Genomic DNA, 25737 nt, shown 5'->3' with positions numbered 1-25737 from the left:
GGGTGGGTGCGCGGGTGAGCGGGCGGGTGGGTGACTGAGTGGTTGAGTGGGTTAGCGGGTGGGTGCGCGTGCGGGTGGGCGCACGGGTGGGTGACTGAGTGGGTGCGCGGGTTAGCGGGTGGGTGCGCGGGTTAGCGGGTGGGCGGGCAGGTGCGCGTGCGGGTGGGTGACTGAGTGGGCGCGCGGGTGGGTGACTGAGTGGGCGCGCGGGTGGGTGACTGAGTGTGCGCGCGGGTGGGTGACTGAGTGGGCGCGCGGGTGGGTGCCTCCCCTTGCACATCATCCCCCCCCTTGCGCATCATCACCCCCCCTCCCCTTGCACATCATCACCCCCCCCTCCCCTTGCACATCATCACCCCCCCTCCCCTTGCACATCAACATCCCCCTCCCCTTGCACATCATCACCCCCACCCCTTGCACATCATCATCCCCCCCCTTGCACATCATCATCCCCCCCCCCCTTGCACATCATCATTCCCCCCCCCTTGCACATCATCATATCCCCCCCTTGCACATCATCACCCCCCCCTTGCACATCATCCCCCCCTTGCACATCATCATCCCCCCCTTGCACATCATCATCCCCCCCTTGCACATCATCACCCCCCTTGCACATCATCACCCCCCCCTTGCACATCATCACCCCCCCCTTTGCACATCATCACCCCCTTGCACATCATCATCCCCCCCTTGCACATCATCATCCCCCCCCTTGCACATCATCATCCCCCCCCTTGCACATCATCATCCCCCCTTGCACATCATCATCCCCCCTTGCACATCATCATCCCCCCTTGCACATCATCACCCCCCCTTGCACATCATCACCCCCCCTTGCACATCATCATCCAACCCTTGCACATCATCATCCCCCCTTGCACATCATCATCCCCCCTTGCACATCATCACCCCCCCTTGCACATCATCACCCCCCCTTGCACATCATCATCCCCCCCTTGCACATCATCCCCCCCCTGCACATCATCCCCCCCTTGCACATCATCATCCCCCATCATCACCCCCCCCTTGCACATCATCACCCCCCCCCTTGCACATAATCATCCCCCCCCTTGCACATCATCACCCACCCCCTTGCACATAATTATCCCCCCCCTTGCACATCATCATCCCCCCCTTGCACATAATCACCCCTCCCCTTGCACATCATCATCACTCCCCCCTCCCCTTGCACATCATCATCACCCCCCCTCCCCTTGCACATCATCACCCACCCCCTCCCCATGCACATCATCATCGCCCCCCCTCCCCTTGCACATCATCATCACCCCCCCTCCCCTTGCACATCATCATCACCCCCCCCTCCCCTTGCACATCATCATCACCCCCCCTCCCCTTGCACATCATCATCCCCCCCTCCCCTTGCACATCATCATCCCCCCCTCCCCTTGCACATATCCCCCTGCACCTCACATCACCTCCGATCACGGCGGGACTGCGCGCGCTCGCTCTGCACTTGAGAGCGGGCTCGGCTCCCCCGGGGAGGAAGGGGAGAGCGGGCTTGGCTCGCAGGGGGAGGGAGAGCGGGCTCGGAAGGAGGAGAGCAGCCGCCGCGGTCCGCACAGTGGGGCCACGTGTTGTGCAGGCCTGTGCGGAGTATGCGGCGTGCGGGAGAGGTGAGCGGCAGGGAGAGAGGCGAGGGCCGGAAGTGTGTGGCGTGAGGGAGAGAGGCGAGGGCCGGAAGTGTACGGCGTGCGGGAGAGAGGCGACGGTGAGAGGTGAGCGGCAGGGAGAGAGGCGACGGTGAGAGGGGCTGATGGTGAGCTTCGAGGGGGGGTGGTAATGCGGGTGTGAGGGACTGATTCGGCGGGGTTGCGGATGGAGGTTGCGGCCTGGGTGTGGCCGGTGGGTTTCGCGGCAGATGGCGGGCCGGGTGTGAGGTGCGGCTGGGGGGGTTGCAGGGGCGCTGGGTGAGGAGAATCTGCGGCCGCACTGCGCTCAGAGGGGCACGCGGTGTAAGTGTGGAGGTTGGGACACACGGGGGGGAGGGGGGCGCGGTACACTGTCCAATGAGAGCAGTGGGGGGTGTGACACGGGGGGGGGTGAGCCAATGAGAGCCGTGGGAGGGCGGCGGCTGACAGACCAATCAGATTCCCCCTAGACACGGACATACAATGGTTTCAATAATATATAGATAAAGAAGAAGAAGATAGAAGATAGATAGATAGATAGATAGATAGATAGATAGATAGATAGATAGATAGATAGATATAGATATATAACTCAAGGGGAATGAAAATTGATACAACGATCTAAAATGAGAAGCTGGACACGAGAGACCATGGTACTAGTGTCCAGATTCTCTTTGAGACCTCCTGGAATCAAGCTATTCAGCTTGAATATCCAAAAGGTCTCCCTTCGAGACCTTCGAGAAAGCACCCAGTAATATGCAAGGCCTAGGAGTCAATATTAAGGCTACATCCATTACATCCATTACATTGATCATATTTCCATCTTCAAAAACATTGGCAAACCCTGTTGCAGTTTCTGTCTGTGTAATGTAAATTAACAGTCCGGGGAAGGAAGTAGCTGCCAGGACTAATCTGATGTAACTACACGCTTTAACTAGTGATTTGGAAGATCATTTTGAGAATGTTTAATATAGTGTATATTTAAGTGAAATAATAAATTTATGGTTGTAAGGAGGGAAGAATGGAGAAATTGTAATTCTTACATATATTTAGTTGCAGAGTTGATCCTATTTGTATACCTTTCCTCTCTGTTTTTTTTTGTTTTTTTACAGCAGTTTGCATGAATACACAAATAAATATAAAATCAGAAAGATGGATAAAGTTCATTAAACAGTTACACTGTAGGGGAATTTTTTCAAGATAAGCAGTGATGTATGCGATAACTAAAAGAACATATTTATTTTAACATGTTTTCTCTAAAACAGAATTTCAGATTTAAAAATAAGGCGAATGGGTCTTTCTATTGTCAACCCAATATAAATATATTAATCCCTCGCATTCACTATGTTGCTAATACCTCTCGATTTTTCCTTGCAAATATACGCCCTTTTCTCTTACACTCTACTGCTATAGTAACCTTCCGGCCTCTCACCTGTCTCCCCTACAAACTGTTCTAAACACTGCTACTAGAATGACTTCACTCTCTCCTAAATCTGTCTCTGCATCTCTCCTGCTGAAATCCCTCTCCTGACATCCTATTCAAGACCGTACTACTTACACAATTCTCCTTCTCACTTTTAAAGCTATTCACTCCTCTGCCTCTCCTTCTATCTCAGCCCTAATTTTTCATTATACGCTTGCTCGCCGCTAGCGTTTTACTTGAGGATGTCTACAGCCTATCCCTTTTATATCTAAAGCCCTCTCCCGCCTAAAATCTTTCTCACTCACTGCCCCACCCCTCAATATCCGACAAACACCCTCTCTCCAAACCTTTTTATGGCCGCGTCTATAGTGGAACGCGCTAGCTTCTGCGTTCTCCGTGAAACCGGTGTCGTGCTGTAAATAAAAACTTGTTTGTATTGTGAAGCACTACTCTCCTTGTAGCGCATGTGCACGCGCTAGCGCGAGAGCACTATGCGCATATACATTGGCGTCCTAGAGTTTGTTTCGGTGCGAGCTACATAGCTCGCGCCGTAGTCTGCACTATGGATGCGGCCTAGTGAATCATTTGGGTAGCTCCCTTAACTAGAACTATATATTTACCATGACCCCTTCCATAAGCACTTACCCTACTCTAAGTTCTCCCTAGTTACCACTTAGATTGCAAGTTCTTCAGGGCAGGGACTCCTTTTCCTAATGTTTAATCTTACTGTATGTTTGAAGCGCTTATTCCCGTTATGTCTCATGTTATTCTGTCACGTATATATTTCTGCTGTGAAGCACTATGTTAATGGATGGTGCTATACAAATAATGATATACATACATCGCTCAAATCCTGTTAGCCACTAGAAGAGCTATTGCAAGGCTCATGGAATTAGCATAGTCCTCTGCATTTTTACCAAATGATAAAGAAAACCCAATACAATGAGATGTAAGAAATGTAATAACAATATAACATTTACAAATATTACAACGTTAACATACACTGATACCATGGGTAAATAAGTCCCTGCTACATATGGCTTACACCACCTTGCAAACAAATGTGTGATTGGCCCTACGGTCAATGCAAGGGTTGTTCCCAATTAAGATATCTTAAAAAAAAAAAAAAACATGGCAGACAAGATTGCTGCTTTAACTTCGTAATTGACCATTGAGGTCTGTTACCTCTGACAGTGAAGGGGCTCTGCAAAGAAGTACTGTACACTGCAGACTTCTTAAGCAATAAAATGTCATTGCTTGCTGATAATTGCTCTGCCTGCTCTGGAGAAGTTGCTCTTTCTGTCACGTACGCAGAAATGAGACTGCCATCCGTGAGAATGTATTAGAAGAGAGAGCCTGCCTTCGTAATGTGTGATCTGAGAGTCTGACAGGAAAATATGGCGCTTAATGGGATTAAGTGGGAAAAAATATGGCCAATTTTAGCACATCTAATGTGAAAAAATAACAGCCCCTCAGACGCGCAGAACACCCACATCGCCCACACTGTAATCTGTTTGTTTAATAACAATAATGCGATTTATGTTGGAGGATATCCGAATTTCTGAGCAGGCTCTGGCTTTAAGCCACTTTAATAAGCACTGGCGTGGCATGCCTGCCCGCAGCCCTGGAAGGCAAGATTAGGCCAAGAAACATTACACTAATTAGAGGAGGGTATTGTACACACATGTAAACACAGCACTCCCTTCCAGAAAACTTTGCATGCATTGCTTTTAAAACACCAGCCACACTTTGCAAGGTAAACTCGAGCTGCAATATAGTGAAAGCTCCATCCTAAGTAACACACTTCCCTTCCCACATGTAACTGCTTCGCTGCCTGTGTCTGCAACTTACTGCTTTGCAATGCTTTGCAGACCCCACTATAAAATCCAACTGGACGCACCCTGTTATGCTGTTGGTTATCTCTCCCTCTCTGACCCTTTTTCAATATGCTGTGAAGCCGTTTCCCCATGCTGGAGAAGATTTTAGTCTCGTTCATTTGAATAGGGATGAGCTCTTCTCCATCCCTGGGAAGCGGCGTCACAGTAGTATATTAAATAGGCGCCTCTCTCGTTCCTTTTCCCCCATGAAACTACAAACACCATTACATCTCCAAGCTTGCATATCCGCTGACCTTGTAGCTGACCTTGTAGCCTTGAGCCACCCCCATCGCCATTCTTCTCCCTTCCCAACCAACACCTTCCACCCTTAACAGAAATAACCACGGACAGCGAGCTTGAGGTTAAAATGGCCACAGCTTTATTAACCATAATGTTATACACAAACATTTAACAACCACTTCACCCTGCCAGAGTACCCAAACCTTTTGAAAGACCAACAGCGCTAAGCTGTGACACCATGCCCGGGCCAGGTACCGCCCAGCACCTGACTCCTTCCAAATTATTATTCGACCACACTGAGACAGTTTCCTGCACCCACCACCCAACAGATACAACTCCCTCTCACACAACTGCCCTTTATAGACCTCAAAATATCACCTCCCTCACCCCCCCCCCCCCACTCTGACAAGGTTTATCCCTCCAAATAAAGCAACTTTGCCACAACTGTGATGATAATCCCCCCAATTAACATCACAATGACAGAAGAAAATATACCCATGCCATTACCGTCATATACTATATACAGTGACTACATATAAACCGGGTGGGAGATTTTCTCACTTTAGAGCAGCGCGTGACTGTCACTACCAGCTTCCTCCTTCCCATATAGCTGCTGCCAGCCCTTTCTCCCTGTCTTCCAATGGTAATCTCTTACCCCTCATCCATTTTATTAACCTTTTCACCCCAACTAGCCAGCTCAACAGGGGAGGGAGCCTTTTCACTCCCTAACCCAGGGAGCCTAGTGAGGGGCCTTTGCACCTCTCTCCTACTGCACAAATCTCCCCTCTTGCACATAATCCTCGAACCTCCCCATATGGGCCATGTCTGGACGCAATTATGACTAGTTGGTCATCTTCCTATATGTACAGTACCTGTAAACCACTTTTTCATGCTAAATTTCTCACATTTCTCCCTCTTCCATAAAACCTCCAGAAAAAAAAGAAACCTAACTTGCCTTACAATTTCAATGATGAACCAAATCACAAAATCAAAGGGTGAAAACTATGAGCTCACATCATTTGCCTTTGAACTCCTTTATTATCAGATTTAAAAAAATGCAAGCCACAGATTATGTCACTGTAATTTATATATATATTTATGTTTATGGTTTGGAAGCAAAAGGTGGCACTGTGTGCTCATTTGCATGTCATTTCCCAGAATCCCTTGCTGCAGTGGAAGTGCTGTGTGCTGGGTGATAATGGTGAAAGGCGGGGTTGCAGACCTGTCTAAGACATGCAAATGAGCATACAGTAATATTTCCATTTGCTATATGCTTTACTATGGAGGGTTTTTGTCACTTTTTTACCCACCATAACTTAACTAAGTATGGTAAAACCTATCCCTTGCTTAATTTTTTTTTTTTTGCATAGCCAGTATAACCAACCCCACACTGAGGAGACCCATTAAGGTCAAAACAGTCTGTCTGTGGATGGGTTTGCTGGCTATGCATCTTAACCCTGGCTGTGCTCAAAGCTGTGACCATGCAGCAAGCTTAAGCCTATAGGGAACCATGTTTATGGTTTTGAAGCAAAAGGTGGCACTGTGTGCTTATATGCATGTCATTTCCCAGAATCCCTTGCTTCAGTGGAAGTGCTGGGTGATAATGGTTAAAAGTGGGGTTGCAGACCTGTCTAAGACATGCAAATGAGCATACAGTAATATTTCCATTATATATATAGATAGATAGATAGATAGATATAGTCAGATAAAGCAGTTGGCACTCCAATAGGTGCTGGTAAGCCATAGGTGCACGTCCCATATAGAGAATGTAGTTATACGTTACTGTTCCAAGGATTGGTAAACAAGAGACAGCACTCAATGTTGAAAATCAAAGTGTATTAGTGAAAGCAAAAATACACCCAGAAACCCAACGTTTCGGTCCTTCCTGAGGAAGGTCCCATTCTGTAGGACCGAAACGTTGGGTTTCTGGATGTATTTTTGCTTTCACTAATACACTTTGATTTTCAACATTGAGTGCTGTCTCTTGTTTACCAATCCTTGGAACGGTAACGTATAACTATATATATATATATGCAAATATAACTGTATGCTCATCTGCATGTCTTAGGCAGGTCTGCAACCCCGCCTTTCCCCATTATCACCCAGCATACAGCACTTCCACTGCAGCAAGGGATTCTGGGAAATGACATGCAATTGAGCACACAGTGTCACTTTTTGCCTCAATAATATATATATATATATATATACTGTATATATATATATATATATATATATATATAGATAGCATACAGTAAATTCTTTATTATTCATCATCCCTATTTGTCACGCTGTTGTGGCCACGGTAAAAATGCAACACATCGCAGGCCCTTGTGACAGAAGGATATTGTGAAAAAATAATAAAAAGGGGAATATGTCTCCCAGTTGTTTAGCTTGAGCTGAAAGGTCCAGTGTTTGTGCTTTGGAAGCATATTTTGTTAATTCTGGAATTAATATGCTCACATTTGTGCTCCGCCAGGTTTGTCTGATTGGAGACTGCGTGGGAGGAATATTGGGGTTCGATGCCCTGTGTTACAGCGCCAAGACGCCTGGGGAGAGCCAGAACAGCAGCAGGAGAGGGAGTGTCAGTAGTATACAGGTACTGGAGAGGTCCATATGGAGCCAGTGTCACCTGTATCATTTTGTTTGCTAGACCTACATGAGTAAAATACATATAGTGGGGTTCACTAAAGGTCGATAAATTAACGAATTGGCAATATCTGTATTTTCATCCAATTTTATTTATTGTGCTATTTATTAAAGCCATATTGCAAGGGTTAAAGCAACGATAATGGGGTATTTTTTTCGGGGTGATATGTGAGCAATATTTTTTACTGTTGCATATGAAATGCACGTGCAAATGAGGATTGAATGGCTCATTAATTGTTCACATGCTATTCCCAAAAGTCAGATACTTGGCGATATCGGGCTAATGCAAATAATATAGCCAATTTTTATCAGCCACCCCAGGCTGATGTTAAGCATGTTGCCTTTGTATATAATGGGCACTATTAAGATACGCTAGATAAGACTAGCCAACCTAGAATAAGTGATACAAATACATAATATTAAAAATGTAGACCATATTAAGGCAACAATCCACACTGTTTTACTTACTTTAAAAGATCAATTATTGCCCTTTCCAATTCGTTTTCTATTTTTTAAATCTGATGCTCTGTTCAAGAGATATAAGCATTTGAAATATTAGGTGATCAGAGGTACAAATTAAGCTTTCTTCAGAGCCCAGTGCAGAAGTAAAGACAGAAGCTAAAGATTGGAAAAAAAGTTATACTCATATAGGCTTCTGGGGGGTTGCTACATTTATAGCTCAAAGCTGTGACCATGCAGCAAGCTTAAGCCTATAGGGAACCATGTTAAAAATGGTTTTTGAAGCAAAAAGTGGCACTGTGTGCTCATTTGCATGTCATTTCCCAGAATCCCTTGCTGCAGTGGAAGTGCTGTGTGCTGGGTGATAATGGGGAAAGGCGGGTTGCAGACCTGCCTAAGACATGCAGATGAGCATACAGTTGTATTTACATTTGTATATATATATACAGGGCCACCAACAGAAATCTTGGGCCTATGACAAATGAAAGGAGGGGGTGAAGGTATGGACCTCTATCTGGTAGGGGGGGGGGGGTAGAGAGACGTATGGGAGTGCAAGGTATGGGGCGGAGAAAGAACTATGGGGAGAAGGGAGAAGGAGCTATGGGAAGGCCGAAGGAGCTATGGGGATTAGGGAGGAAGAGCTATGGGGGGGGGGGGGGGGAGAAGAAGGTAATGTATGTATAGTACAGGCCTTGGGAGTGGGAGGTGGTGAGTAGGTATGGGCCTGGGATGGGACATAGGTATGAGTCTTGGGAGTAAGGAGTAGGTATGGCTCGGGGGAGGGGGGGGGGGAGTAGGTATGGGCCTGAAGGAGGCAGGTGTAGGTATGGGCCTGTGGGGAGGAGGGGAATAGATATAGACCTGGGTTGGGAGAAGGTATGGGCCAGGGTGTGGGGGTGGGGAGTAGGTATTGGGAGGGTTTAGCTAAGGGTCTTAGGAGAGACAGGAGATTAGTTAAGGGTTTTGGGAGAGAAGGTAGATTAGGTAACAGCCGGGAAAAAGGAGTAGGTATGGGCCTGGGGGCGTGTAGGTAATGGTCTGGGGGGGAGGGGTGTAGGAGCCTTGGAGGGGGGAGTGGCTATGGGCCTAGGTTGGGGGGGGGGAGAGTAGGGTCTGTAAGAGTAAGTAAGGGTCTAGAGAAGGGAGGGAAGAAGGTAAGGGTCTTCGGAGTGGGGTTGGGTGGGTAGGTATGTGCCTTGGAGGGGAGAGGAGTAGGTAAGAGTCCTAAAGGAGACAGAGCGAAGATATGGGCCTGGGGGGTTGGGGGAGTAGGTATGGGCCTCTATGGTTGGAGCTCAGAGGAGGGCAAGAAACCACGTGGGCCTACCTGGGGCCCTGCCGAAGACCCAGCTGGAGGGTGAGGTTGATGTGTTGGAGGGGCCCGCCCATGTGCTGGCATTGCCGAAAGGTAGGCCCAACTGTCCAGGCCAGCTGGGCTTCCCAGAGAAGCTGGGACCGGGACATTTGTCCTGGCTGTCCCTCCAGGACCGAAACGTCGGATTGGGTGATTTATCTTTTCTATTCAGATGCCCAATATAGATTTTCATGATTACTGAACCGAGTGCAGTCTTTCTTTACCAGACGAGAGAATGGTAATGTTGTGTATATATATATATCTCAACCCCCTTATAACGCTGTGATTGTGGTCCAAAGAATCACATTGCGTTATAAACGGATCGCATTATATGTGTGTGTGTGTGTGTGTGTGTGTGTCTGTGTGTGTGTGTGTGTGTGTGTGTGTGTGTGTGTATATATATGTATGCATTGTACAATAAAGTATTTAAGATACCAACAATCGTGTTTTGAAGTATTCATATATATGAAAATTGGGAGCCACACTTGCATCGCGTTATAAGCGGATTCGTGTTGTAACGCATCGCGTTAAAACGGGGTTGAGCTATATATATATATATATCCCTTCAAGGTCCAAGTGACCAGCTAGTCATGGTCAATGATATTTACACATATGGATGTTATGCTCTTTGTGTTTTATTTGTGGGGTATTTAACTTGCAATGCATCAGGCATCAAAGGGGTTTCATAATTTTCTGCCATGGGGTTTTGTAAGAAATCCTGTTACATAACCATATGGTAAAAAAAAAGTGTCTATGGGTTATTTGTATTGCTAGCAATATTGAAAGCCGAGTTAACACAATTTTAGTGTATGCAAATGAGAATGAATATCAAAATAATTCTTCGTAAATAGGGCGGTAATTGAAAAAAATGGTTGCCACAATTCAATGTTTTTTTAATGCAGCAATATTGACCTTTAGTGGATCTAACCCTTAAGCTTCTATGCAACAAGCTGTAATGCAGCTGCGCCCTGTGCTCTATTTAAATGAATGAAATTCAGGCGTTACCTGACATGGAGAAGCAGCTACACCCCATATTGAATAAGATGCCATACATGGCTATTTATCAATGTCTGCAAAACTGGTGTGAAAAACAGCGTCAGATTTATAAATAAAAGAAAATGTCATTGCAATCCATAGAATTTTTTTGAGACGGACAGCAAACAAAAGTTTTTACCCATAGTACACAGTAGGAGAAGGGTTATCATCCTAGGTATCAATATATTGCTTTATTGCTATTACTACAAATGAGAAATGTCAAAACAGATCCAGATCTGGATAATAGGAATTTTGCACATTATTGCACTATATGTGTTGGAGCGGTGTTGGGGGTAGAGGGGATGGGTACTAGGGTTGTTGACTTTTAATGTAAGGGGGGGGAAAGGAGTAGGTATGGGCCTGGGGGCGTATAGGTAATGGTCTGGGGGGGAGGGGTGTAGGAGCCTTGGAGGGGGGGAGTGGCAGGGTTTTTGGTTAGACATCTAGGGTGGTTAACAGGTGGTAGCGGTTACCACTGCTATGACAGTGATGGGGTAAACTCCTTCCGCAACCTTCCCGGTAGGCCTAACCACCCACCCTGGGGCAACAACCCCCTTCACCCACCTCCTCTACCCCCAAGAAACCAGGTACTCAGGTATAACCCCTTCATTGCCTTAGCGGCTAGCTGCTAAGGCAATTACCAGGAAGAATGATTTATAATAAATCTGTTAAAATTAGTTGCATAGTTCTAAGTCTGATTGAAGCTCTTATTAACCTGTACATTACCAGGAAAAGCACTCTGTATTAGATTTGTCACAATCAAACTGCAAGCAAGCAAGTTCCCCTGAGAGTGGGAGATGCAATGGAATCTGTGACCTGACAGATTTTTCTAGTTGCGCAAAGAAAAATGTTAATGGGGCCAAGACACAAAATTTCATGCATCCAATTATAATACATACAGGACACCTACAAGCTCATATTGAACCCCCAAAATAACCACAACATATATATAAGCATATAAGTGTCACAGAGGAGTGCTACTGAGCATGGCAATATATATTTAAAACCAGAGACAGAACATGAAACACAAGACAGAGCTCAGTGAACATCCAGTGAAACTTATACACAGTACAGTGCCTATAGATCGCTGAGAAGGCTGAGATAAGGGCACTGCTATCCCGAGCAGTATTGGCATTGTCCTACCTCACGATTTGTGACTTGCGATAATTATTTCTGAATACCGTGATAACACAAATATCAGACCGTGAGGTGGGGTCATGCCAAACCATTTGATTTGGCAGTGATTTTATCGAAGCTACTAGAATAAGCCTCAATGAATCTGCCCATTTTTATCATTCCACGGTCCCGACATGGTTCTTCACACAGAGAATTGTATTTTCGCTTGTGTCTGTATCAGTTAATCAAGTTTGATGCAGATCGTTAGACAGAGACATTTCTGTCACTAGAGACCTGACAGATTTTTCTAGTTGCGCAAAGAAAAATGTTAATGGGGCCAAGACACAAAATTTCATGCATCCAATTATAATATAAAATAATAGTGATGAAAGAGGGGCTCAGTGAGTAAAGGCACGAGTCTGCTAACAATGATATTGAGTTTGAAGTGAGGGACCAGCAATAACGTAAGCTCTACGGGGCAGGGACATAAAAAATTATATTTGCAATGCCAGGTACACTGTAAGCCCTATATACGAAAAAACTATTATTATTATTATTATTATTATTAAATGTGCACTAACTTAATTCTTGTTGTACACACACCCTAAGTTGCACGCTAATACAATCTGGTCAATATATAGATGTAGCAGATGTTTTTGCTGTGAAATTGTTGCAGGGCACACACAATGCACCAGCGGCAGCATACAGTACAGGGGAGCGCAAAGTTTTGGAGCTGCGCCCTTCCAGTGTGCCAGCCCCAGTGCTCGCGCCCCCCCCTTTTCTGTGATCCGATGTCAAATGACGCCGTGAGTCATGTGACGTCACGTGACCCGCAGCGTAATTTCATGCACGTTACCATAGCGACGCGTACGTGACATGACCCTGTGGCGTCATTTGGCGCCGCATTGCCATGGCGACGCGTCCAGAAGACTTCTGAATCCCGTAGGTTGAGGTTTCAGAGGCCTCGCGCGGATACCCGGCATTTAACTTAAATGCCTCGGGGAAGAGAGCGGGCCCTCTGAAACCCTTGCGCCCCCCCCCAACGGGCACGCCCCCCAGTTTGCGCTCACCGGCAGTACAACATTGTCTGAAACAAGGGACTAACAAGTGCAATCATTTCTGCTTTATCTGTAAGTGCAAACAGGTATAATACCTTGATGCTGGAAGATGTACAGTATGCTAAATATGTATCTCTATTAGCCTTAGTGTCATTGAAAATTTGCCATTTCTGTCCATTGTTAAGTACAGAACCCAGCGTGTTAAAGCAGCAAAACAAGTGAAATCTTATGGGGTTTTTTTAAAATTTAAAACAAAATCAATTCTGTAGTATTGGATAATAGTGACTGTTTTATTTTTTATTTTATTCAACTGTTAATACCATTTTTAATTAGTTTTAAAGCAGCAAAATGTGAAATCTTATATATTTTTTTTAAATAAATACTTCAGTTCTGTAGTATTAGATAATACTTACTGCATTTTTTTATTCAGCTCTTAAGCTGAAGCTGACTCTTCTGCACTAATTCAGTGTGCCATGGATCTGCTTGCCTGTGCTGGAGATTCTAGTCTGATTTGAATGAAGTTGAACTATTCTCCAGCTTTGGGAAGCAACTTCACAGCATACTGAATGAAGGCCTTATACTCTACTCCAGCGGTGCGCAAACTGGGGGGCGCGAGATTAACTGCGGGGGGCGCGGGGTTTAAAATAAGTGCCGGGCACAGATTAATACAGTATCAATCAATGAGCAATGAAAAACATAAAAAGAAAAAAATACAATAAAAAAACCTGTCTTCATCTGTTAATCCAACCCATTGGTAAATCCCAACTGATGTTGTCTCGTCATCTTCTTCCTGTTAAATGAGGCATCCAGGCCTTATATTGGGCCTGTGACGTCACATTTTCAGGTCAGATGGTACAGCTCCAATCTGATTGGATGCTGTATCATGTGGCCGCCTTTTTTTTGTTAAGGATGTGACCTCATATCCAAGGGAGGTATGTCACATCCTTAAAACCACATGGCTACACTACCGACACGCTTTATTGCGCATCGGCCAGATCCGCAAGCCGGGAGATTTCCCGGCTTGCTAGTGGCCGCCCCTCGGCGTGCCGCGCGTCATAGACGCGCGGTCACGCGTCTTTGGGAGCCTGCGCCCCCTGCACGCGCGTCCAGGGCTCCCCGAGGGAGCCCTGGTGTCCCGCGATGTGGGGGACGGCGGCAGGGGGTTCCGGGGGACCCGGCGGACCCGGCAGCGGTAGGGAGAGCGCCCCGATCGGAGGGCGCTCTTCCGCTGCTTCGGCGCGTGCCCGTCACCCTCGGGCGCGCGCCAGGCTACTGCTGCGGCCAAGAACGGGCAAATGCTCGAATAAACTTGGCCGCAGCAGTATATCACATGGTATTATAGCCAATGGGATTGAAGACAATCCCATTGGTTGCTGTACCATGTGATAGGTTACATTAGTTCAAAAGGATGTGACATCACTTTAAGGGGTGTCAAAGACCTGCTTAAATTATTTTATAAAGCGAGAGTAGTTCTGGGTAACCTCTGGTCTTTGTTCCCAAATGGGGGATGCCCATGCCAGGGCGTCACCGGTCAGCAGGGCGATAATATAAGCTATTTTCGACCTTGCAGAGGGAAAACAAGAAGGGGTTAATTCGAACTCAATTCGAAAACCTCTGCATTCGTGGGGGTCACCAGCATAGCGGTTAGGAGTAGGGAGACACTGTTAAGCAGACATGGCTATTTCCAAAGTGGATGAGAAAGTTGCTGCCGGTCTCGTAGGTTTATTATGCTGCTGCTGAGAAAAGTTTGCAAACTCCTGGTTAAGAGAGTTAACCTGCACCTCTAACCGATAGAGATGGTCTAGAAGGCTTGCTTGGCTCACCACAGTGGGGTCCATATTCGTTGGGCTAAGCATACTGTAACGCTTGCGCTCACCACAAACAAGGCGGGACCCCAGTACTGAGGTGGGAAAGTATAGAACTGTGCACCCACAGCAGCGGAAGCACGCCTGGAGGATGGATAGTCAAGATCGCCGAGTCTGGGTTGGAGAGAGTGGGTTAGTCTTGATACTTGTCGAGGTCGTAGGTAGGTGCCAGGAGAATAGTCAGAGTCAGAGGTGCCGAGGTCAAGGGTTGACGCCGGGTCACAGAAAGGGGGGGGTTGAGGGGCGCAGCTCAAAAACTTTACTTACACCTGTCCTAGATCATGCCCCACAATGCAATGTATAGCGGTACTTAATGCATTGTGGAGCACGTTCATAGACAGCAGATCAGTGACTGACAGCTCTGTCTCCAATGGGTGTGCAAGTGTGCTGTCTCTATTCCCCACACAAATTAGCTCCAAGCATAGAAATAAGCATAGGGCTAATTTAAAGCGGTCTATGACGCCTATTCATGTTATAGCGGAACCTCTGGTCAGGAGCAGGTTCATATAAAGAACTGAAGTCTGATAACGTGATGTGAGGTTGTTGTTAATGTCTAATACTCCTGACAAAGTAATTTGTCTTTATGATTGACATCATGTATGCGGTCAGTAAGTGTTTCATGTATAGTACTGATGTCATGTAGATATACTGTACATATACAGTATGGTGCTTACACTAAGTAAGGTGCTGGTTATACAGTATGTAGAACAATTATCAGGTAGTTCTTTATGTCACATTGCTTATTATGCAACTATGTCAGTTTGTATGTACTTTATGACAAACGACTAACCCTTGAATCATCAGCGCGATGCAAAAAGATTGATGGATTCATTGAACAAGCCATTTGTCTACGCTATGTGAAATATTGGAATGTCGTCTATAGTAATAACATCAGGAAAACATTAATGTATAATTCTGATATCCCAAAGTCATGATGATATCAGGAAACTGTTGTTCATAAATATAACTGAGATGAGAAAGCCATGTATATAGTACTGAGTGGTACGTGCATAGTACTACCATCAAAAGGTCATTTCTCATAGTATCGGTGGCAAATATTAGAAAAAATGACGAAATATCGCACACCAAGAGAAAAAAGGGTGAAAGAAAAAAATGGTTGTTGACAATACTCAAAAAAATTGCTTCAAATTAAGACTAGTGAGAGTCCACTCACTCTCAATCGACTATCACATGTAAAGAGAAATGCAGTCCCGGCACTCAAAATGCTCTCACAATAAAACTTTGTTTTTATTAATCCATCCGTATTTGTAAAAAAAAAATGTATCAATAGAAAAATACAACTTTATAGGAAAAAGTATAATAATAAATGCAATCTTACCCCGTGGTGTCCTCCCATGGGCTTTAAGATGCACCATCTATGCTGACGAAGGGTTCTGTTTAGAGACCTGAAACGTTCTGGTCGTATACCTCATTGGCGGGTGTAGGGGGTGTATTTTTCTATTGATACATTTTTTTTACAAATACGGTTGGATAAATAAAATAACGTTTTATTGTGACAGAATTGTGAGTGTATGGAATGCATTTCTATTTTCATAGTATTGATGCCAAGTATTTGTTCATCTGTAGAATTTACATCAGAAGGTCACTTGTATAGTGATGGGAGACATCTGATCTTTTATAGCACTGACCTCAGGAGGTTGTTGTGAAGTTTGTTTATAATTACGTTAGAATGTCTCTGATCTATGGCTTTGTTGGAAAGATTTTGTTCTTGTATATCTGTTATTTTGTTTCCTATAATGTCAAGAGCAGAGTATGTCATATTTAATGTCACTCATGGTAACGATTCAAGTCATTAGTCTTCTAGCACTGACGTCAGGATAGAATTAATCTCCAATGGCGATTGATTGGGTCATTCCAAAACCAATATTGACATTTAAAGTTATTGGCTGTTTTGCGTCCAAAAACTGTATCACTTTTTCGTTTTCATAGAAGTCTGAGATAAGGGCCGAAACGTTATTTCATATAACACTTTTGTCCCAATGGGACTGAAAGTGCTTCACAATTCTAATATAGCTGGTGGGATAGAATTTTACAGGCACAGACCCCACCCCGCAGAGCTTACAATCTATGTTTTGGTGTCTGAGACACAGGCAAATAAAGTGGCATACCCAAGACCACAAGGAGCTTGACATCGAGGTTAGAACCAGACTCCCCTGCTTTAAACTCAGTGTCATTGTTTTTAGTCAGGGCCTTTACTCACTGAACGGCTCCTTCAGCCCTATTCTAGTAAAATATGTAAATAAAAGTATTTAGTTAACACTGGACTAGCTGCTTTACTCAAACTAAATAACACTTGATTGGAAAGAAACCAGCTGTTTCAATTCTATAATGCCATGGATGGAGTACTGTATGTAATTTTTAATGACACCAAAGGTTATTTAAATCAGTGTTTCATTTAAAGATGTGACATTTTTTTCTGAAAATAAACATTCTGCACTACATCATAATAATGGGTATCTATGCAGCAGTGTGACATTGGGTAGTATGAGTATCTCTTCTTTCTATTTGCCTGATCCATTATATCTTACTTATCAAACACATACTGTACCGTAACAATACAAAGCAATGACACTACAAGATTGTTCAACCTGAAACAAGCCAACAGAATTGGCTATGGCTCACGTTCAATTGACAACTGATTCACAGAGTATTTTCTATATACTGTAGCCCGAAGTGGCTGTTTTCATCCGAAAATCCACATAGACTTTAATGGGATTTTTGTCTGAAATGAGCCTGAACTGCAACTATGGACTATATAGAACTTAGCCCTAAAGGAGGAGCCCAATAATTGCCTTCTCCCCACCCATCACACAGTAACTATCCATGAGTGGATCCTAACCAAAGATTAACATATTTTAAATGAACAACTTCCAACTATGTCACCTTCATAAGTGTTATGTACAGCATAAAAAACAAGCATTTATAGTTATCAAAACAGAAGTAAAATGGGGGGAAAGCCTGTGATAAACAGGATCCCAAGTGAGGCTCCTTGTTGCTAAGCAACCATCTCCTATTGTAAATACATAAACCACAGCTAGTGCAGTGCTCAATGTATCATTATGAGTGAGCTAAACACAGTGTCAGTAAAAAAGATTAAAAAAATAAATACTTATTTTAACCCCCCCGTTGAGATTACAAGATCCTTTAAGTGGTTAACTGTGTGGGCTCACACAGAGAAATGTGCTTTCCCTATCACATGGTGCTGGACTGACTCCGCAGAAGTTAAGCCCCACTCAATTCTGCCTGGAGACAGTGACATCATGCTAGGCTATAAATAGAAGGGGGAAGCTTCTGTAAAGCATATCCCAGGAGGAGTTGAAGAGGAGGATCTCACTGTGAATATTTATGTAAGTCCCAATGTATAAGATATGCTCAGCATCTCCTTTGTTTTCAGTTAGAGAAAGTACCCTGTTTATATAGCTTCCCACCAAGATGGTCTTGCATTACTCCCTAGATATGCAGAGAGACAAACTATGCCCAGAGGGAGCTCCCAAAGCAGCAGCCCGTAAGCATAGTTGAAACAGCCCCCCAGAGAGTCCGTTGCTGGCTCTCACCCAGAAGGCCACACAGTGGCAGGCCGCCCTGATGTAAGGAGGCTGATCAACAAGGGAGTTGTGTAGGATATGAAGGACTTCCAGAGCTGTAGGCCTAGGCCAAGCCTGTAGGAAGCCCGCACACTGAATAAGGTAATGCATACTGAGCAGTCCTAACACCATCACTGATGTAAACTCCCTAAAAGCCGAGCAGGGATGTTTACATTTGATGCCAAACGTGGGGCTGGACTTGCAAAAGAAGGGGAAAAAATGTGTGTGTGTTTTGCTCATTATGGAACTTTTGGAGCGGAGTGCATTTTTTCTAAGTAGAAAGGTGGGATATATTCCCAAAAGCGGCGCTTCAGCAGATGAGACACACCAATAAATGGTATATATTTATGATCAAGATACGGAGAAGTATGTTGCAATTATAGGAGTATTGGACCCAGTGCAAACGCAGGAGTATATCATGAGAAATAATGTCTTGTAGTGAGGGACTGTTCAATGCCTAATGGCACCTCACAAGACAAAAATAAACTCTAACCTGCTGCACTGTAACCGGTCTGCAACTCCCCTTGAATCCATTGATGGGGAGATACAATACTTACTAACTTGATCTTATCTCCATCGGTGCATGCATCACGCAGAGTAGGTATATAGAAGCTTGAAATCCAGAGATTTGCAGCGGAGCACAGCTGAAGAATGGGGCCAGCACCAGCAGTGGAAGGTTAAAAATAAGTATTTATTGAAACATGGTATAAACGGGGGGGAGACAGAACACACTCTGACGCGTTTCAGGCTATGCAGCCCCGTTTATACCATGTTTCAATAAATACTTATTTTTAACCTTCCACTGCTGGTGCTGGCCCCATTCTTCAGCTGTGCTCCGCTGCAAATCTCTGGATTTCAAGCTTCTGCATTTTTTCTAAGTTTAATATTATGGACTGTAAATATGGAGAAGATAGCTCTCTAAGTATTGTAGCTATATGCATTACTCGCCATGGAAACGATATTCATTACTAAAGACTGTGAACTGATGTCTATGCAATGTCTTCCTGATATCCGAAGACTGATTTTGCCAGGGTCCCAGATATGGGGATTCATTTAAAAATGGTGTGAGTGAATGTATGATGGCATGAAAAGTTCCAGCTACACCGTGATTTGCAACGTTCATGCATGGGTGCAACTTATGTGCGCAGCCTGTTTATACTCTCAATGGCACTGTAGACGGATGTTCACAGAGGTACACAAGTGGAGACTTTTATAAGGTGAAATTATAATAAGGCTTTATTGTGCCTTTTCCTTTTCATCAGGAAATCATCCAAACACAGGGGGGGAACAAAGCTTCTATTTACTTGGGAGTATCTCTAGTGAAAATACCATGCAATTAATTCACAACTCCCTAAGTCAAGCATGTCTCGCAGCCCCAAAACATATAGCATGAAATAAGCAGATATAAGCAGTCTCTTAATAATGGAAGTCTTATCTGTTAGCTGCTGTAGAGTAAGCTTCTCTGCTCTCCTGGAACCGCACCCGTGCGTGCACAGAAAATATCAGCATCCAGGTTTAGAAGTCTTATTTGGTGTCTTGCAATCAGCTATGCTGGGCAGAGCTCAACACCGGTCAGCTCCAGAGATATGTGTTCTCTTGGTCAGTCTCTCCTGGGATACTCAAGAACACTGCTCTGTCTCTAAAGTTCAGCCCACAAGTGAGCTAAGGAGTCACTTCCTGTCTCAACAGAAAGGCTTTTGTAAGAAATCTAAATCAGGCAGGTGGTGTTTATTAATTGACTACCAGCAGTTAACCACCACACTGCTAGATTAAAGGCACATTACTTGAACAGGGATTACTCCCCTGTTACAGGCACGAAAAGATTGGTCACACCTGTTCTGGACTGTTCTTTGCTCATACTACATGACAGGATAGCCCTGACACTACCAGCCTCGATAGGGGAGGGGCCCAAATAGGAACATTTTTCAATCACATGTGGGTGAGTGGGAGGAAATGGGTGCACCCAGACACGTGAACTGTTATTGATGTTTCCAGCACTTGAGACTGGGACCAGCTTTTGAGTTCATCTGTAAGTGACACTACTCTCAAATGTTATCATCTATCTCCAAAATGTCTGGCAAAATGACCAGAAATGGAGCCACCTGTAGCCACAGTACAGCATTGAGATCCACGGTAGGGTCTTGGTGGCGTCGATACTAGGAAAATACTTTATGCAGGCTGTTTGCAGTCTGTGTGGGATGCCAGACGGAGACCTAACTGTCTAAACCCTGTTCCCCAACTTTGAGGTCCCTTTTTTCCGGAGCTCCGGAATTCAAAAGAAGGCATCTCCTACATTCTCTATCATCTCCCCAGGACTGCAAGTGATGGCCATCTCCTCTTTGGGGCTTGAATGAACTATGGGGCTGCGCCCTGCCCCGCCACCTGAAGTTCCGGCGGAAGCTGCTGTTGTACTGCCTCCGACCAAGTCGAGTGCCTGATATCATTATTGAAGAGGTGATTGATAAGACGGAGATGACTTCACCGTCTGTGGGATTCTAGACCATGTCTGCTGGAGGATCGACTTCACCCAGGAGGGGACACCAGGGCATCTTGACTGCGAAGGCTCTGTTATCTCCTGTGGCATCTGGACCTCCTGTTAACAAAGAGTCAACTACAGTACCGAAATAAAGCTCCTGGTGTTGCAACCAGGGGTATGCCCAGTTGTCACAGTAACGACTTGGTGTGGCTCCTGATACGGGGGTTGAAAAACTACCGTTGTCCCCAGAGAAGGAGAATTCTGTCGACGGCTGGGTCCCCCACCTTAAAATGACCCGCATAGTCAGTTGCCTCCGAGGTAAGGGGGAGACTTGGTGGGAAACGGGGCGACAGACCGAGGAGGAAGAGAATTACTCGAGGATATCGACAATAGACTCTATTTTACCGAAGATGTGTTGTAGTACAGGTCTCACCTGAGAAGAAGGGTCATGATGACGCGAAATGATTGTCGGTCGCTGTGTTGACGTCACTGACTTCTTATCAGGAACTCAGTAGCAAAGCACTCATAGCTCCAGTTGGTACCGCGGCCAACAAGCAACCACACAAGTGAATGTATTGATTCATACTAACCTACTCTGTTACAGCATACAGCCATACTAGAGCAGCCTAGCAGGGACCTCTATTTCCCCCTCCTATGATCTTATCAGGGCTTACTATAGTACAATCTGTGGCTGTATGCTTAATTAGAGTATATAGGGAGAGAAAGATCCCATGTGATGCACTCAGCTCCACTAATAATTATACATATCAATTTTATTATTTTATTAGAAAACAGAAAATTCAATTAAAACCTAAATTATAGCGCTTGCCATGCTAGATTAAAAATATATCTAGATTGTATTATTTTGAAGAGAAAATGCTCTTAAATCTAGTATATTAATCTCACCATATCAATTGCCCTCGGAACACCCATTCACAGTCCGGGACTGTGAATACATATCCCCCTCCTTTGAAGGGGGTTCACAAGATATATTGGCATGTGATATATACCATTAGGTACACCATCCGTATACCTGGTATTAATGAAACAGTGGCTGTTATATATGTGACCTCTTATAGCATAACTGAGTAGGTTATACAGGGTAAGCTATTTCTAACTAGTGGGTTCCTGATCCGGACCACATCTTTGTTAAATCTCTAGAGTATGCAAAAAAACAATTCTAATATTGTATGTATAGAGAAAGTTGTCTCAAGCTAGTGGGTTCCTGATCTGGCCCACATCTTAGTTAGCTTACTCGAGATGTACAAGTATACATATATATGAAAGCCAACTCTAGTGTTGTATATGCAGAAAAAACATGTCTCAAGCTAGTGGGTTCCTGATCCGGCCCACATCATAGTTAACTCTCTAGGGATGTAGAAATACACACATATATAGAGATCCAAATGTACAGGTATAATTAGTGGGCTCACTAATAATGGCCCAAAATGATACAGGCGTTCTGCATATGTATGACAAAATGCCCTCTAAGTCACAACACAAACTGGGGATGTTAATTGAAACAACTCACGATTGTGATCACTGAGAATTCCACATCAGTCTGGTATAGCATGATGCTGTGGAAGGTGTTCTTAACCTGGGAAGGCTTGAGGGTGTGCATGGAGTATCTGATTAAAATATGTTCTCTAGCTGAGACTAGTGGGTTCCTTCATAAAGCCCACATCTCATTTAACTAACTGCAGAGCAAAAAATAGACTGGTGTAGCATGGCTAACAGCAAGTGTTATGTGCTGAGAACTGTGCCAGGATGTTCACAGTACTGATACTATCAGTGCGTACACACAATTCCTGTAAGCTCTAACCCCAACCCCTGACCACATCATATCATATATCTTTTTATCAAAAGGAGTGCTATTGGGTGTAATCAAATGTATACAACAAAAGCCAAAAACACCCAATGCTACATCCAATATGACAAAAAATATATATAGCTCAATACCTGTCTGTCCCCCCACAAGTAAGGGTCATCCAGTTAAAGTCTTTGGCCAAAGCATTATACTGCAAGCCTGCAGCCATGTCACGGCAGGGTCACTATATAGGTCCTAACACTACTGAACCTGTGAAAATGATCATTTACCTCTGCACTGGAGGGAGAAATTTCACAGTCTTCCACAGGTGCATGAAAAAACCTGCTTCTTAAAAAATGGGGAGGAGTGAGCTTAAACCCAGGAAGGAGGGGCCAGTAACCTCCAAACAACTGTTGCTAGTTGATACATTTTTTTACTTCTGCATCGCACGCGGCGTCTCTCCTCGCTATCAGGATTCCTTCTCCGCATCTGGCTTACGCCGCTGAATTGGGCGTCCGGTTTGTTATGAGGGTTCAGGCTCTGTACTCTGTATTCTACTGGCAACCATTAACTCTTCAATGGCGTATGCCAGATGCGGAGAAGGAGAGGGAATCCTGTTAGCGGGGAGAGACTCCGCGCAATATGCGGATGTGACGGAGGTGAACTCTCGCCAGACGTCTGAACTTCCGGGATCCGGTGCAGGTCGCCAGCTACGGAGACGCAGAGGAGCGAGGTCCTCCAAACACACTGGGACAACATCTCACTGCCAGGATACCGATACCTGCACTGCACCGCACCCTTTGTGTTTTACTCACATGTAAGTGAGCAAAGATTGTTTTATTTTGGTGTCGAATACATTTACTTATACAGACTGTGCTTGTCTGTCCCTCAAGTATTAGAAATGACCTTATAGCCATACGCGACAGTGAATGTATTTATGTAACCTATATTTAATCTGACTTTCTGACACTTTAATGGATGTCAAAATATGTATTGAGGTCAAAAGGAAATACGTTTAGATGTCATAAAGTATGAGTGAGTAGTAGAATATCATTTACAAGTAAAAATGTTTTCTGTAGAAATTAAACAAATAAAAAGAAAGGAAATTTGCTACAAAAATGGTTTATATAAACATTATGGGTGAGAATACACGTGATGAAAAACAAGGAAATGCAGTTATACAGTAGCCCCCATCCCCTGCATGACATAATTGACTACATCACAAATGTAATCTCATATATAATATGATTGTGCAAAATATGCATGTATTGTGTTTGCAACATTTAAAAAAATGAAATAAAATAAACTTTGCAAACTTCGACGTTTGAATAGAGAAATTTCAGACGAAACTTTTGAATCTGTGCAAAATTTGAACCTGTTTATCCTCGTATGTGTTTTTTTACATAATGTATTTAATTTTTTTTAATGCAACTACTAGGCAATCTCTTAAATTACCAAATGAAAAACCCACACAGTTATTCAAAAACATTCCCAAAACTTGCCCTGCTTATCTTTTAGTTATTTCCCATGATTTGCAAAAATAAAAATAAATCCAAAGCCAAATCTCAAAAAATCTTTAGAACCTGAACAAAAAAAGCAGTGAAACCCCCCGTTTCTTGCATACAGATATTCTAAAAATACTGTAGTTAATACTTTAGTAACTTGAAAATTTCTGTTACTGCAACAGTAGTTTGCTAGGTTTTATTGTATTAGCAGTTGGCTACGTCATAGAAAATAAAGACCAATTTGTATTAGATGTGTAGACCTTAATGCAATCCTCTACATTACCTACTGTATTTCCAGATCATTACCTACTGTATTTCCAGATAACTGGTATTACTGCAAAATGATAGCAATGTGAACATTGTAAATGTAGATCTTGATAAATAAGCTTCTTTATCAAGAGTAACCTGGACAATTACCAGGCTGTCATCTAGTGGTAGGAACAGGAATTTGCAGCAAATGTTAGCTTCATTACAAGCAAAACTGCTGCTGACAAGGGTTGTATTGTATTGTATTGTATGTCTTTATTTATATAGCGCCATTAATGTACATAGCGCTTCACAGCAGTAATACATGTGGTAATCAAATAAATAACATATAATATAAATAACAGATCATGGGAATAAGTGCTTTAGACATTAAGGAAGAGGAGTCCCTGCTCCGAGGAGCTTACAGTCTAATTGGTAGGTAGGGAGAACGTACAGAAACAGTAGGAGGGAGTTCTGGTAAGTGCGTCTGCAGGGGGCCAAGCTTTATGTATCATGTGTTCAGAATATCCACAGTGCTATTCATATGCTTCTTTAAGCAAGTGTGTCTTAAGGTGGGTCTTAAAGGTGGATAGAGAGGGTGCTAGTCGGGTACTGAGGGGAAGGGCATTCCAGAGGTGTGGGGCAGTCAGTGATAAAGGTTTAAGGTGGGAGAGGGCTTTAGATACAAAGGGGGTAGAAAGAAGACATCCTTGAGAAGAACGCAAGAGTCTGGATGGTGCATAACGAGAAATTAGGGCTGAGATGTAAGGAGGAGCAGAAGAGTGTAAAGCTTTAAAAGTGAGGAGAAGAATGGAGTGTGAGATGCGGGATTTGATCGGAAGCCAGGAGAGGGATTTCATGAGGGGAGATGCTGAGACAGATCTAGGAAAGAGTAGAGTGATTCTGGCAGCAGCGTTAAGGATAGATTGTAGGGGAGACAGGTGAGAGGCAGGAAGGCCGGACAGCAGGAGGTTACAGTAATCAAGACGGGAGAGAATGAGGGCCTGAGTCAGAGTTTTAGCAGTCGAGCAACAGAGGAAAGGGCGTATCTTTGTTATATTGCAGAGGGAAAAGCGACAGGTTTTAGAAATGTTTTGAATGTGAGGGGCAAATGTGAGAGAGGAGTCAAGTGTGACCCCAAGGCAGCGTGCTTGGGCTACTGGGTGAATGATCGTAGTTCCAACAGTAATGTGAAAGGAGGTAGTAGGGCCAGGTTTGGGAGGAAGTATGAGGAGCTCTGTTTTAGCCATGTTGAGTTTAAGGCGGCAGAGGGCCATCCAGGATGATATAGCAGAGAGACATTCAGAAACTTTGGTTTGTACAGCAGGTGTAAGGTCGGGTGTTGAGAAATATATTTGTGTGTTGTCAGCATAGAG

The 25737-nt window shown here is 44.2% G+C and overlaps 1 protein-coding gene across 3 annotated transcripts in view; it reads left to right on the top strand.

Annotated features, from left to right (window-relative positions):
- The window catches only part of PITPNM3 (PITPNM family member 3), a 462376-nt gene that overhangs the window by 347622 nt on the left and 89017 nt on the right, over positions 1 to 25737 (top strand). For all 3 annotated transcript variants that reach the window (XM_075594415.1, XM_075594416.1, XM_075594417.1), the window contains one exon: positions 7666 to 7785. In XM_075594415.1, the coding sequence (XP_075450530.1) occupies positions 7666 to 7785 (120 nt within the window). The remainder of the gene's footprint in view (positions 1 to 7665; positions 7786 to 25737) is intronic.

Source organism: Ascaphus truei, chromosome 3 (genome assembly GCF_040206685.1).
Source record: "Ascaphus truei isolate aAscTru1 chromosome 3, aAscTru1.hap1, whole genome shotgun sequence".
In the NCBI taxonomy this organism is placed as follows: domain Eukaryota; kingdom Metazoa; phylum Chordata; class Amphibia; order Anura; family Ascaphidae; genus Ascaphus; species Ascaphus truei.
This window is presented reverse-complemented; position numbering and strand designations above follow the sequence as displayed.